At 40.2% G+C, this 14,532-nt stretch overlaps 1 protein-coding gene across 2 annotated transcripts in view; it reads right to left on the reverse strand.

Annotated features, from left to right (window-relative positions):
- LOC122084002 (ABC transporter C family member 13-like) overlaps nucleotides 1-14,532 on the reverse strand; it is a 101,004-nt gene that overhangs the window by 41,225 nt on the left and 45,247 nt on the right. For both annotated transcript variants that reach the window (XM_042651975.1, XM_042651974.1), the window contains exons 10-12: nucleotides 10,948-11,008; nucleotides 8,608-8,695; nucleotides 8,297-8,415 (exon numbers count right to left, since the gene is read on the reverse strand). In XM_042651975.1, the coding sequence (XP_042507909.1) occupies nucleotides 8,297-8,415; nucleotides 8,608-8,695; nucleotides 10,948-11,008 (268 nt within the window). The remainder of the gene's footprint in view (nucleotides 1-8,296; nucleotides 8,416-8,607; nucleotides 8,696-10,947; nucleotides 11,009-14,532) is intronic.

Consider the following 14,532-nt stretch of genomic DNA (forward strand, 5'->3'; position numbering starts at 1 on the left):
AAAAAAAAAAGACCTTAGAACAAGGAAATAACTACCTTAAACAACCCTTACAAGAATAAATCAACCCACAAGAAATAACCCTCAAGAAAAGACAATCGGCAGGAGAGAGAAAATCTCCTGCGCAGGGTAAGAAAGGGGATGGGGCTGCTGCTGCTGCTGTTGTGAAGCTCAAAATGAGCTGCAATTTGGGTCGCGGTAGTCCCTAAGAAGGGTACAAAAACCTAAAAAGTTGAGGAACTTTTGAAGGAGGGTTAGGGAGATACTTTCTTGATTCCCAAACCTAGAGAGAGAAATAAAGCCAAATTTCTCAAGAACATGACTGATTCCATAACCGTGCTCAGATGAGGATCGATTGATCCTTAGATGGCCTGAAACACTCCCGCTGAATGTCTGGCTAACCAGATTACAAAACGGGACAGCAATGGTCGTTGATTGACTTCAAGAACAGGAACTCCTTGGTTGGCTGATTCTGATTTTGAAGGCTTTAATAGGTCTGAAACTTCTTCATAACAGTAAACAGAAACAGTAAAGGATACTTAATGCTTAAAAAAAGAAGATACAAGGAAAAGTGGAAGAGGAAGTGGCTATCTCAGCCTGGGCTTCTCACCCACAGCTATCCCAACTGCTCTAAGCAATTAATTGCAATTCTTCTTTATTCAAATCTGAGAAATTCAGTACATAGGCACCTCCATTTAGAGAGTGCAGAATTACAATCATAACAAGACTAGTAGCTAGTTTCCCAATATAACTAAACACTTCAATTACAACTAGGACTAGATCTATCCCTCCAACATGGAGTAGAACTACTTCACTAATAGTTCAGAAAGGACTTTACAATCGATGGGCCCAATGGGCCTTATTAACTAAACAAATAATTAAATAATTGAAGAATGAAATTGATGGGCCCAATGGACTTTTATTCCTAACTACTAACTTAGCCACTCAGGTAGACTTAAGTGTGGATCGACAGGCACTTCTCGGCTGGGCCTTTCTTCCTCTGATAGATCCTCCCATAGTGTGGATCTACATCAGCTCCCCCCTTCTTAGAACCAATCGTCTCCGACGAATGGATGAAGGACAATGTACTGCTCGTAGAGATCCGTTTCAAGACGTCGAAAATCATCGGCATGGATTCAAGTGCATTCTTACACCCATGAAATGTATTGAACTTGTGTCAAGGACCTCTTCAATAACATCATCTGCCAGGGTTACAAATTAGGGGAGCTTTAGGGTATGTTCCGTGTCACCTTCATCAGAATGGTGTCCCACGTACAGTGTCAAGTCAGCCACAATGAAGTCGTTGTTGATCTTCAGTGTAGGAGGTAATTCCAACATGTAACCATTGTGGCCAATACGCTTCAAGACCATGTATGCACCCATATTCCGAGGATTGAGCTTGTGCACTGTACCTGGAGGGAACCTCTCAGATGGAATTCGAACCATTACCATATCACCAGGTTGAAATTCCATGTAGCGTTGATGATGGTTAGTAGTCGCTTGATACCCATCACTGCTAGCGGCTATGCGGAGAGAAACATTAGCATGTACCTCGGTGATATGCCGAAGGAACTCATCCACTTCAACACCAACATGGGCATGAGGTGGCGAAGGTACTATGTCAACCGGTCATTGTGGCTGTACTGCAAGAACAATCTCAAATGGCATACGGCCAGTGGTACGGTTAACAAAGCTATTATAGGCGAACTCATCTAGGTCCAGAATAGATGGCCATGTCTTCTCATAATCACAAACTAGGCAACGAAGTAAATTGCCAAGGCTTCTATTCACCACTTATGTCTGTCCATCTGTTTGAGGATAGAATGCCGTGGAGAACTTGAGTTTAGTGTTTGTTTTCAGCCACAGGGTCTTCCAAAAGTAGGTCATGAATTAAACATCCCTATCTAAAATAATTGACTGTGGCAATCCATGTATATGCACTATCTCCTTGAAAAATATTTTGAGTATGTAACTTGCATCAAGTGTCTTCCTGCACAGGATAAAGTGTGCCATCTTGGAGAATCGATCAACTACCACAAATATGGAATCATACTTTTCCCGTGTAGGTTGTAAGCCTAGGACAAAGCCCATGATTATGTCTAGCCAAGGTATATGTGGAATGGGCGGCGGTGTGTACAATCCTGCATTCTTCTTTTCTCCTTTGACGAGTTGGCAAGTACTAAGGGTGTCAATCGGTTCGGTTCTGATTATTCGGTTCTGTTCCAAATGATGATAAGGTAGACCTAAACCAAACCGAGAACCGACTTAGTTCCATATTTAGATATTCAAGCTGATTCAATTCGTCTTGGTTCAGTTTCGGTTTTAATTTGGTTCTAACATGTAGTTTTAATTCAATTTTGTATCCTTGGTTTTAATACACATAAAAATGGTTCTACTTTTGGACCATGACTGTGATGGACCAAAGGCCATAATGGGCTCAATTTGTGGGCCTTATAGCCATTGCTAACTCTAAATTTGACTTAGCATGTAACTATGTGATGATAAATTACAAAAAACACTTACCTATATAATCTCTCTTGAGGATACTAGGTTCGAACAGACTATTCTTACACCCTAAACCAAAATTGAGCTGAACTGAGATCCATACATATTCAAACCGAATTTGAACCGAATTAATTTGATTCGGTTCAATCTGGTTAGTTCAGCTCGGTTTCGAATTCGGTATTCGGTTTCAATTTGAAATTGACACCCTCAGCAAGTACCGCAGCTTTGGATAACATGCTGACATCCTGTAGTAGTTGAGGCCAATAGTATAAATCTACCATCATCAAGTATGTCTTGTCTTTGCCAAAGTGTCCACCCATTCCCCTCCGTGTAGCTCTCGAATCAAGTGATGCCGTAAAGAGGTGATTGGAATACAAAGACGTGTGCCCTTGAAGAGGTATCCATCATGAATGAAAAATTTGTCATCTCGTCCTCCTTGTAACTTTTTGAACACTTCTGAAAAATCAGCTTCATTAGCATACTCGTCTTTGATGTGTTCCACTCCAGAACTTTGCATAGTGAAAGTATTCATCATTAGCACCTTCCGACTAAATGCATTGCCACTTTATTCACTTTTTCAGCCTTGTACTTGAGAGCAAATATGAATCCTTGCAAATATGAGATCCACTTAGCGTGCCGATCGCTAATGGTCTTTTGTGAATGTAACTGTTTTAGTGCTTCATGGTCTGAATAAAGGACGAACTCTTTACCGATTAAATAGTATCTCCAATGCTTGAGAATTTGAACAACGGCATAGAGTTCTAGGTCATAAGTAAGTACCTTCTTTTAGCAACATTCAACTTTTCACTGTAGAAGGCTATTGGAAGACCACCTTACATGAGTACGCCTCCTATCCCAACATGGGATGCATCAGTAGCCACTTCAAACATGAGATCAAAATTGGGTAGTCTAAGCACTAGTGCTTCTGTCATCTTTTGTTTGATCAAGTTGAATGCTTTAGTGGTTGCCGGATTCCATTGAAATGGATATTTTCCCCCTTTTATGCACTCTGTGATGGGGGCTACAATAACGCTTAAAAATTCCGTATGAACTGTTAATAAAATGAAGCAAGACCGTGAAAACTACAAACTTCTGTCAAGGTCTTTGGAATAGGCCACTCTACCATGCTCTTCAGCTTCTCCGGATTAGCTATACCTTGTGAGGACACAAGAAAGCCAACGAAGATAACCTTGAGCAGCATGAAGGAACACTTCCTTAAGTTGATGTAGAGCTTCTCTTCTCATAGTACCTTCATAACACATCTCAGATGCTCTAGGTGTTCATCTTGTGCCCTACTGTAGATCAATATGTAAACGAAGTATACTACAAGAAGCTTGCCAATGAAGGGGCGCAGTACATGTGTCATCACTCTCGTGAAAGTGCTAGGTCAATTGGTGAGGCCAAAGGGCATAACCTTCAATTCATATAGCCCCTCTTTGGTTTTGAAGGCTGTTTTCCATTCATCCACTGGACGGATTCGAATATGATGGTAGCCACTAAGTAGATCAATCTTTGAAAATATAGAGGCTCCTATCAACATGTCAAGCATATCATCCAAACGAGGAATAGGAAATCTATATTTTACCATGATTTTATTGATAGCATGGTTGTCAATGCACATATGCCAAGATCCATCTTTCTTTGGTGTTAAAAGGCTGGTACTGCACATGGACTCATACTTTCTACTAGAAAACCTTTTCTCTACAGATCATCAACTTGTCTCTTGAGCTCGGCACGCTCTGTGGGGCTAAGACGATAAGTGGAAAGATTTTGAACTCCTGACCCAGGCACTAGGTCAATGGCATGTTGGATGTCCCTCATGGGTGGTGGTTCATCTGATAATTCATTAGGCACCAAATTTGAAAAATCAACAAGTAACTCTTTGATTTGTGGTGGATGTGTTACCTCTTTCACCGGTTCAGCTGCTTTAGTGACAAGGGCTAAGATCAGTCCGATCTCTCCACTAGTCGTCAAGAACTCCCTATGAGGCAGCATAGATAGCTTTTTGTCCAACGTGGGCTTCTTGCTGAAATTGTCTTTGAATGGTTGCTTCTTTTGTTCGGTGGTTCCTTTGGAAGAGATCTTTGCAACATTCTTCAAGACATGCTGTCTTCTTACTTGGGCAGCCCTTAACTTGTCCTTCACTTGGGGTATGTTGATTGGATTTAGAATGAATGGCTTGCCTTCGTGATCAAAGAAGTATTAGTTCTTAGTACCTCCAACTTGAACATTGTTGTCATAAAGCCAAGGCCTCCCAAGCAGTACATCAGTGAGGACCATGGGGATGACGTCACACCATACACTTTCTTCATAATCTGAAACCTTTGGAGGTACAGAACACCGTTGAGTTACAGCCATGGTGTTGTTGTCTAGTAGTGACACTTTGTAGGGTCGTGGATGGGGTTCAATCTTAAGTTTTCCCTCCACCACAAAGGCTTGGAATATTACATTCACACAACTCCCGCTGTCCACAATCACCTGAACTTTATGAGGTCCACAAAACATCAAAATGTAGAAGATATTATGCCTCCTCCAGTCTTTCCCCTTAGATTCAACCACAAGGATTCGTGCAACCAAATTGACATAGGCATAAGGATCATCGTCCTCTGGTGCATACATATCCTCTAGTTCATCTTCCATTCCTTCAACAACAACAACATTAACAGTCCAATCATCATCTTGAGGTTCATGGATTTGCAAATCAGGGTTGGACTCAATGGCATTGATGATAGAGTTGGTTCGTCCATGCTAAGGGCAGAATTTTGTAGCATAACCAGTTCCCCCACAATGGTAGCATTCACAGCTCCATTCTCCCTTCCCCCCATTGGAGTCTTACCCTTATCCTGTGTAATTTGTAGAGCTCGGGTAAGGAATCCACTGGGTTTGGTTGGTGCGAATTGCCTTTTGATGTCAGTTGGCTGGTTATACCTCCTGGAGGATGATTTGATCAGATCCTCTGCCTCTAGTGCTTTTTCAATACAAGTATTCATGGAGGGTATTTCAATTACGCCAAGCTTCTCACGAATGTCATGCTTTAATCCCAATTTGAAACGGGATATCAGTAGTTCTTCATCTTCATTATAGGCACCTGTTCGTGAAAGCAATTGATTGAATCGATTAATATATTCTTCTACAGTCATAGTATCTTGCCTGAGGGTATTCAGCGTGTCAAAGAGTCAACGTCGGTGTGTTGGTGGTAGGAATCTATCATTGAGGATCAACTTCAAGTCTTTCTAGTTGCGAGGCATTTAACGCCTGTGTATGAGCTTATCTTCTTCAGCATCCCACCAGTCCTTAGCTCCACCTGTTAGCTTAGTGATAGCTAATTGGACTTTCCGTTCTTCAGGCATACGATACCAACTGAAATAGTCGTCAAAGGAGTTTACCCAGTCATAGAAATAAAGGGGATCGTGTCTCCCGTTGTCCTCTTTCAGTTCCAACTTCACCTTATGTGTATCATCCTGGCGGAATTGGTGGTTGTCATAAATCATAATCATCATATTATTCATCACTAACTGGTATATTCCTTCGAGCCTGCATAGTGACCCTTCTAGGTACATGATAAGTGTTGTTGACAGTTGGCTGAACATTAGTTTGAGCAGCATTAGCTTGAGTATTAGAGTGAGCAGCAGTAGACTCTCTTAGTTCAGCTAGTTGTTGGTCATATTCTTCCATCCTTGCAGTCAAGGTTTTTAGGGATTGCCACACACCTTCCAGAGTGATTTGTTTGGAGCTTTCTTCCACCAAAGCTCTGATACCACTTAATGTAGGAGTAGATTACAATAACTAACACCCCATAATGTATAACCCCAAACAATACAACTTAAGAGATCTCAGAACAAGAAAAATAATTACCTTAAACAACCCTTACAAGAATAAAGCAACCCACAAGAAATAATCCTTAAGAAAAGACAATCAGCAGGAGAGAGAAAATCTCCTGTGCATGGTAAGAAAGGGGATGGGCCGGCTGTGGCTATGAAGCTCAGAATGAGAAGCAATTTGCGTCACAGGCAGTCCCTAAGAAGGGTACAAAAACCTAAAAAGCTAAGGAACTTTAGACGGAGGGTTATGGAGATACTTGCTCTCTTGATTCCCATACCTAGGAGAGAGAAATAAGGGAAATTTCTCAATAACAGGACCGATTCCTTAACCGTGCTCAGACGAGGATCGATTGATTGTTAGATGGCTTGGAACACTCCTGCTGAATGTCTGTCTAATCAGATTACATAATGGGACAGCAATGGAGGTCGATTGACTTTAAGAACAGGAACTCCTTGGTGTCGATTCTAATTTTGAAGGCTTTAACAGGTCTGAAACTTCTTGATAACAGTAAACAAAAACAGTGAAGGATACTTAATGCTTAAACAATGAAGAAACAAGGGAAAGTGGAAGAGGAAGTGGCTAGCTTAGCCTGGGCTTCTCACCCACAGCTATCCTAGCTGCTCTAAGCAATTAATTGCAATTATTCTTTATTCAAATCTGAGAAATTCAGTATATAGGCTTCTCTATTTAGAGAGGGCAGAATTACAATCATAACAAGACTAGGAGCTAGTTTCCAAATAGAACTAGACACTCCTATTACAACTAGAACTAGATCTATAACTCCAACATGGAGTAGAACTACTTAACTAATAGTCCATAAAGGACTTTAAAATCAATGGGACCAATGGGCCTTATTAACTAAACAAATAACTACATAATTAAAGTATGAAATCGATGGGCCCAATGGGCTACTATTCCTAACTACTAACTTAGCCACTCAGGAGGACTTAAGTGTGGATCGATAGGCCCTTCTTGGTTGGGCCTTTCTTCCTCTGATAGATTATCGCAGAGGAAGAAAGGCCAAATAGATGGCTTTCCAAATCCCTTCAAATGAACAGGAGTTGGGGGTCCATCTATGAAGATTCTTTTCCATTCAAATATGGTTGATGGTGGTGCAAAAGGAGAGCTTTCCGACAGTGTCGCATATAGAGGAGCCACTATAGGTCATGTCTACCCAGATCCATTCATGGGAAAGGGGGAAGATGGGGCGAGTGAAGGGCCAGCAAGAGCGGAGGAGTTTTTTCAGATGGATGCAGAGAAGGGGCAAGAGAAGAACAGATGATCAACATCTTCAGTACCATTCCAACACAAACAGCAAGAGGAGGGGACCTGGATGTGGCCGAAATTGAGGAAAGACTGCGTAGGAAGGCAGTAGGAGAGGGCACGCCATGAGGTGAAGCTATGACAGGGAATGTGCCCTTTGAACCAGATGATATTGCGCCAAGGAATAAAGGGGTCTTTGGATCGGATAAAGTTCCAAGCGGAGGTTTAGGTCTGGATTACACGTGTTAAGTTTCAGACCAAATTTCAGTGAAATACGTTCCAGGTATGTCCATGCATTCAATCAGTATTCAGCCTTCCATGTATTAGCATGCACCTACTCCATAGTCCCTAGATTTCAAATATTTAATTTCATTGCCCAACTCTTTTTGGGCTGAAACTTGACATTTGGGCAGGGGTTGGGGTCTACCTTTTCACAAAATCTGGGCCTCATTCAACATGCCACATGGCAAATAATTTTGATCATCAGGAGAGGCTTCTCCTGATGGGCCATTGCAGATAACTTCACCACATCCATAATTGCATATTCAAAAGGAAAATCATTGGGGACAGAAAAGAAATAACTATTTTAATTTGATAAAAGTGATGTAAAACTAGACATAAACTGAATATCATACAGATGACTTCACAGTAGCATGCTGAATCACTAATCAAAGAGGAAAAAATAAATAAATAAAAGAAAGATTGTTACCTCCACATATCATGGAAACTGTTACATAAGTTTACAGTTCGATCAGCATCAACCGACATGAATGTCTGAATTTCCCCCTCTGAAAATTTTGATCTCTCTGCAAGGCTAACATGTAGGCACTGTCCAGAAAATAATCCATGAGAACTGTTGATAAAGCAGTATTAAGCTTCTTGTAAAAGAAAACAGAAATTATGTGATGGATAAAAGGACCATTTCGGTCCCCATTCTTACAAGTGAAACTTGGTCAAAATGTAAAAAAGGAATAAACCATGTACATGGGAGAAATTCTCAGGGAACATTGATGGTAATACCTTCTGATATATGATCATCATGATACTCGACCGTAGCTTTAACTTTAGTTTGGAAAGATGAAAAGTGTATTGAGTATCAAGAAATGACCTGTGGCATTAGGACCAAATTTCACAAGACATTGTAGTACAATCTGGTTAAGAATATAAAAAAATTTCGTATGTGATAAAAACATTCAATGCAAATAAAGGTTGACTCCTAGCTGACCATGGTGCTGTATATGAGGAATCTGATGATGATAATTTCAATGCTTTTGGGGATCACTGGTCTCATTGCTTCATGACTAATTTTGGTTTCTTGCAGATATGTTTTCCTGCCTCAAATTTGCTCCTTGTTTATTTTTATCTTTTTTATATATGCACTATACACATTGTATTTTCTGTACACATTTTAAACATTCAAGTTCCAATGAACTATTTTTTTAGTACCGATAAAAAAGAGAAAATATTCCATTTCCTACTAACAATTGTGCTGCAGTACAAGTCTTAAGATGGGGCTCCAAATTGGAAGTATATTAGGCCCACATTATGGGGTTAACTAAGCCTACCGGTTATGGCACACTTTCCTGTCATGCGAGTTCACTACACAAATCTGGGCTGCTTGTCCCTTGGGTTTAAATACTGAACTTTTTTTTGCCCCTTATGTTATGCACTTTATCATGTATTTGCTTTAACTCTAACTGGATCCCTGCTGAGCATTGTAGCAATTTTTTTTCCACTTTTATCATTGTTTGTTATTTTATTTGGAGTCATCGGAATCACATTATTTTTAAACATGACAAACCAAATCCACATAAAATCCTCTCCCTGCATTATGGTGGATCAACAATCTAAATCATAGGTCTTATATTGTGCAGCCAGCCCAACAGGTAGAAACAATTAATTCCCAGGCTCCAAATATTCTTTTCACTAATTTCGACTTTATCATTTTGATTATATTCATTACTGACCCTAATCTCAATATGTCCAGTTAGGCAAACTGTTTCATTCTTAATGGACAATGTATCTCACTCACAACCGACTACTTGATGACAGGGAAATCCATCGAAGTGGCCACTAGAGGCCTCCTCCTTGGAGTTAAACAAGCGCAGGTGAATGGCTGGAGCGTAAAGGAAGTGTGGAGCAATTCTAACGACCTCGAACTTTTTTTTTTTACCTAACAACTACCTCATGGCCTTGGCGCATAGTTCCTCTCTCGTTATCTATAACATTCTCCCCACCCCTCTCCTTTTGGCTCAGGCTGACAAATGATGTGGTTGGTGTTTTGGCCAGACTAGCATACATGGCTATGGTTAGGAAATCTAACTTATCTTTATGTAACCCGGATAATGATGTACTTATTTCTCTTTGAATTGACCTTGTAACCCGGATAATAGATGAGCTTAAGGATGCTAGTAGAGTTGACATCCTTGATTCCTCTCAAGTCGAGGCCTCCTTCAGACAAGGGAAGGTAGACGGAGGACCAGCGCAGGGGATGGAGAAATTTGGCTGAATCGGAACCTTTCCACAAAAATGTGCAGAAGAGGGATTCAATGGACTTGTAGACAGATTTGGGCAGTTGGAAGACTCCCAACCAGTAGATATAGATGATTGAAGGACAGATCAAATAAGCACCAGGCGACCCGCATATGAGAGAAACTTGCCTTTCATAGTTGGAATCTTTTGCAGATCTGATTCAGCATGGGGCACAGTGGTGGGCAGTAAGCCTGGAGGAGATGGTGGGAGGCCAAGATACTTAACAGGAAAAGAGTCAAGCGGGAATCCAGTAAGCTCAAGCAAACGAGCTAACAAGCTTTAGTGGAGTCCAAAACACCCATGAGGAAGACACACTTGTTAGATTCTGAATATTTAATCCCTGTAGTAAATCCAGCCATGGGATCTTCATAATATGTCGGGGATTTGTTATAATGTTGGTCTACAACACTTGACCAGATTTGTAGGCCATCTGAAATTTTGACTTTGAATTTTATTAATCCTCTTTAATTCTGGTTATTCCTGTGATTCTGACTGGGGTTAGGTTAAATGTAATCTAGCCTTACATTAAATTGGCTTTGTGGAACAACATTACCAAATAATTAACTCACCACCCTAGATTAGAAGCAAAACAAGGATTAAAACAAGGATGGAGAGAACTTAGTTAATGATTACATAGCAAAGGGAAAAAAAAGTCACATTGAGAAGGAAAAGGAATAGCAATATAACAGCCTATAAAATCAAACAGTAGCAGTTATGCCTCACAGAGAAGAGATGGATTTCTCAGGAACCTTGTATGCATGATGAAGTTCAGGAAGAAAATAGAAAGTTCATATGGTATGATCATTGTGAAGAAGTAACTATAATTACTTAAATATGGAAATAAGGCCCAAGGATATCGCGAAAATATAGCCTTCAAAATGACTGGAACCTGGAGGCCACCAAAAAAAGGCACCAAAATGTCACATATTTATGTTCATTTTAAAATCAATACCTCATAGTGGAATTATTTACGTATGAGAGGCAACATTTATCTAAGCCCAAAAGATGATATATGTTCAAACATGCATCCACTCATATTGTCAACAAAAGAAGCCTCAAACTCATAAATCTAAAAAACTATAACTAAAGTATAAAAAGGCATTGACGAAAATAAACTTGCATATTTTTTTGGAACTGTTCATAGGCAAAGAAACATGTACAGTTTATTGGTCATTGAACTGATAATGAACTCTAGAATAGTGCTGAAATATGTGCAGTAGAAACTGTAAATTATGGTAGTACAACCAAACAAGTACTTTGTCCTTTGCAAGGGGAAAAGACAACCAAATACTCTTAATATTGTATCAATTATCCATATCAGGAATTTATGAAAGAGTGGAAGGACATAAAACAGTAAAAAAGCTAAACCAAGTGCTAGAAGACGACGTAATTTAAATGCAGAACCAGCAGTCCCAGAACCCTTTAAATAAGTGAATCATCAGCACCCAAGCATCAGTACACTTGTTTAAAGAGAAAGCTAACATTCTGCCCACTGTAACGAATTTCTCTTTTATGGAAGGAAAGCTTCATGAACTTAAAAGCATATGGGAAATATACAAGCAAGAAGCAGACACAATTTCAGAAATGCTTGAAGGACAGATCAAAAAGATAAAAACAAACACTAAAGCCCCAAAACAAAACCTAATAGCAACCCAAACATCCCACAAGGCCACCCAACATCCTATTGAAGCATCCTGAGAGAGAAACTCAACCCACATCCCGTAGCATTACCGCATACCAGCCCCACCTCCACCTCCTAAAACAAAAAGACCTCAAAAGCAATGTTTCCTCCATCACCCGCTAACTCAGTGACATAAAGACTCTTTGTCCCACCCTCTCAGGATTTTGCAATGGTGTTGGACAACCCAGCCTTCACTGGAGGCGCATCTTAGCCATTCCCACCAGAAAATTCTCTGATCTCATTCGATGATTCGAGACATATAATTGAATTCCACTCTTTCGGGACAAGTTAAAGCATGTTGGCCAATAATTCAACCCCCAGTGTAGGCAAAACACAGAAAAGGCTTGTTTTAGTATATATGAATCTTCGGATCATGGTCCATCAGGATTTGTTGTAATGGGACTCCCAGTAGTCGTTCCAAATTTTGCGAAAAAATCAGTTTCTACAGATGTTGAAACGAAATGCAACACGATAACTAAGGTTTACCCTTTTTTAGTCAAAATTTCTCTCTACCACTGAAGGTTCACCGATATGTATCATTTCGGTGAAATATCAACCAAAATGTTACTTTCCTTTTATAATTATAATAAAAGTGATATTTCGAATGGAATGGGTCAAAAATTTTGACCCATTCCATTCATTTCATTGGTTTCGATAGGGAACCTTAGGAAAACTCTGGTTTTTGTATCACACCCATACTAGCAAGTTGATGTTCCCAGGTTGACATTGAGAGGGGGGTGAATCAGTGTCTCCAAAAAAAGGGTTCGCAATACACCCTGATCTTCACAACATTGATGAGTTATCTTCAAGCAACCCCAATTGACTGGTGCTGACCAATTTTATCAGTCACACATACAATGTGCACTTCCACCTCGCTACCACAAAGTGGCGAGGTCTACCAAATAGCGCACACCCACTTTGCAAGTCACTCGCACTCTAATTTGGAATGGAAAGTAAAACATGCACAGTACACCAGATATACGTGATTCGGCCAACTTACCTACTCTACGGCGTAATACCATAACCAGGGTTTCAAATTATACCCACTAGACAAGCCCCAACTTGCTAGGTTTACAATTTTAAATCAATAAAATCAAAACCCCCATTACATTCATTGTCAAGGTATTTCAACAATAGACAAAACCTAGAACAATAAAATTAGAATTTGTGATGTGTATTACCTCAACCTATGTAATCCCATTGATGAATGCTTCCCGCAATGCATAGAAATCAAACTGAATGAGCTACTTGCATCAATGCAATCATCCCAAACATCAACCCTTTTCAAACACAAATTAGGGTTCTACAAATTCAGATTGCCGCTCCCTGTGCAATCCCACCATGTACTGTCTCTTTGAAGTGCAGTCAACACCTTGCATGTGCTCTCATATGCATTTAGATCGATAAAGTCTTCAATATAAATTATATGAGAAAATCGTGCTTCCAATGGGGTTTTATTTGTTTTTCTCTCTTCAGGGGTGTTCTCCTGATATTCTGAAATGCATAGCACTTTGTGGATCTCAAATCTGATTTAAAACGAGGGAGATATCCCAATTTTACTGAAACCCTTCTTGTAGGGGCACCCTGTTAATTTTCGGGCCTATTTCGTGACATATAGTCTATCACGGGGGTGGCTTGCTGTTTTGCAACATCACGAACCAGGGTGACGATTCTGTACTGTCCAATAGCCTTAAAAAAGGAGGGTGATATTCTGGCTGTCGGATCGTCGTAGATCCGTCACATACTTGCGCGAGCTACAGGAACGTCAGGATTAGAATCTTTCATATGGCGCATGGTACACCATCACACACCGTAGCATATATGACTGTGTGTAACACTGAAATCCAAATGACCGACCAACCAACCAGAGCATGCGCAACGGAATCTAGTCTGTCAAAGATTCTAAGCCTCTACGCACCATCATATGGGCCTCTATTTTAGAATCTGAAGATGTGGCTACATCTCATTCACTCAATTGAACTGGCGTATGACAGCATGCGTGAGATGCACCCCAGACCTCTCAAAGGTGCTGAAACATAATCTTGTATTTTTAAGGCTTTTTGCCTCAAATTTTGCATCGACCAAAGAATGAAAAATATCAGGAGAGAGGTAAGCTACAAGAATGCACTCATACCTGCAGGAAAAAACTCACAGTAGCCTTCCCAATTTGCTCCGTTTCAGCGTGATCGTACTATAATTATCATAACTTCCTTGTCCAGTATCAAAACGACACGATTCCAATGGATTTGGAAAGAAGACTCGACAAAAGATATTCTTCATGTAGAGTTATCCACCTAGATCTACCATTAATCCTTCCCAAATTAGCTCCGAATACGCATCCACCATGCGAACTTATGAAATTCCAACTTTTGATATACAATACCTTCACCTGCTGCTTTGGGCCTTTGCTAAATGCTGTGTAAGCACATAATATACTGTAAAAATGCATTCCACATGCCCGGGTGACTCCATAACCTTTCCAAATGACCAAATTGTCCTTGACACTATGTAGTTGACCGTTTGACCATTTCAGCTCTTTCAACTCATCAAAGTTATTTGTCACATCACCAATATGACCAAATATGTTGCCAGGAATGAAAACACAACCTTAGAACCTATGAAATTCCAACTTTTGATATACAAGACCTTCACCTGCTGCTTTAGGCCTTTGATAAATGCTATGTAAGCACATAATATACTGTAAAAATGCATTCCACATGTCCGGTTGTCTC

Source organism: Macadamia integrifolia, chromosome 7 (assembly GCF_013358625.1).
Source record: "Macadamia integrifolia cultivar HAES 741 chromosome 7, SCU_Mint_v3, whole genome shotgun sequence".
In the NCBI taxonomy this organism is placed as follows: Eukaryota; Viridiplantae; Streptophyta; class Magnoliopsida; order Proteales; family Proteaceae; genus Macadamia; species Macadamia integrifolia.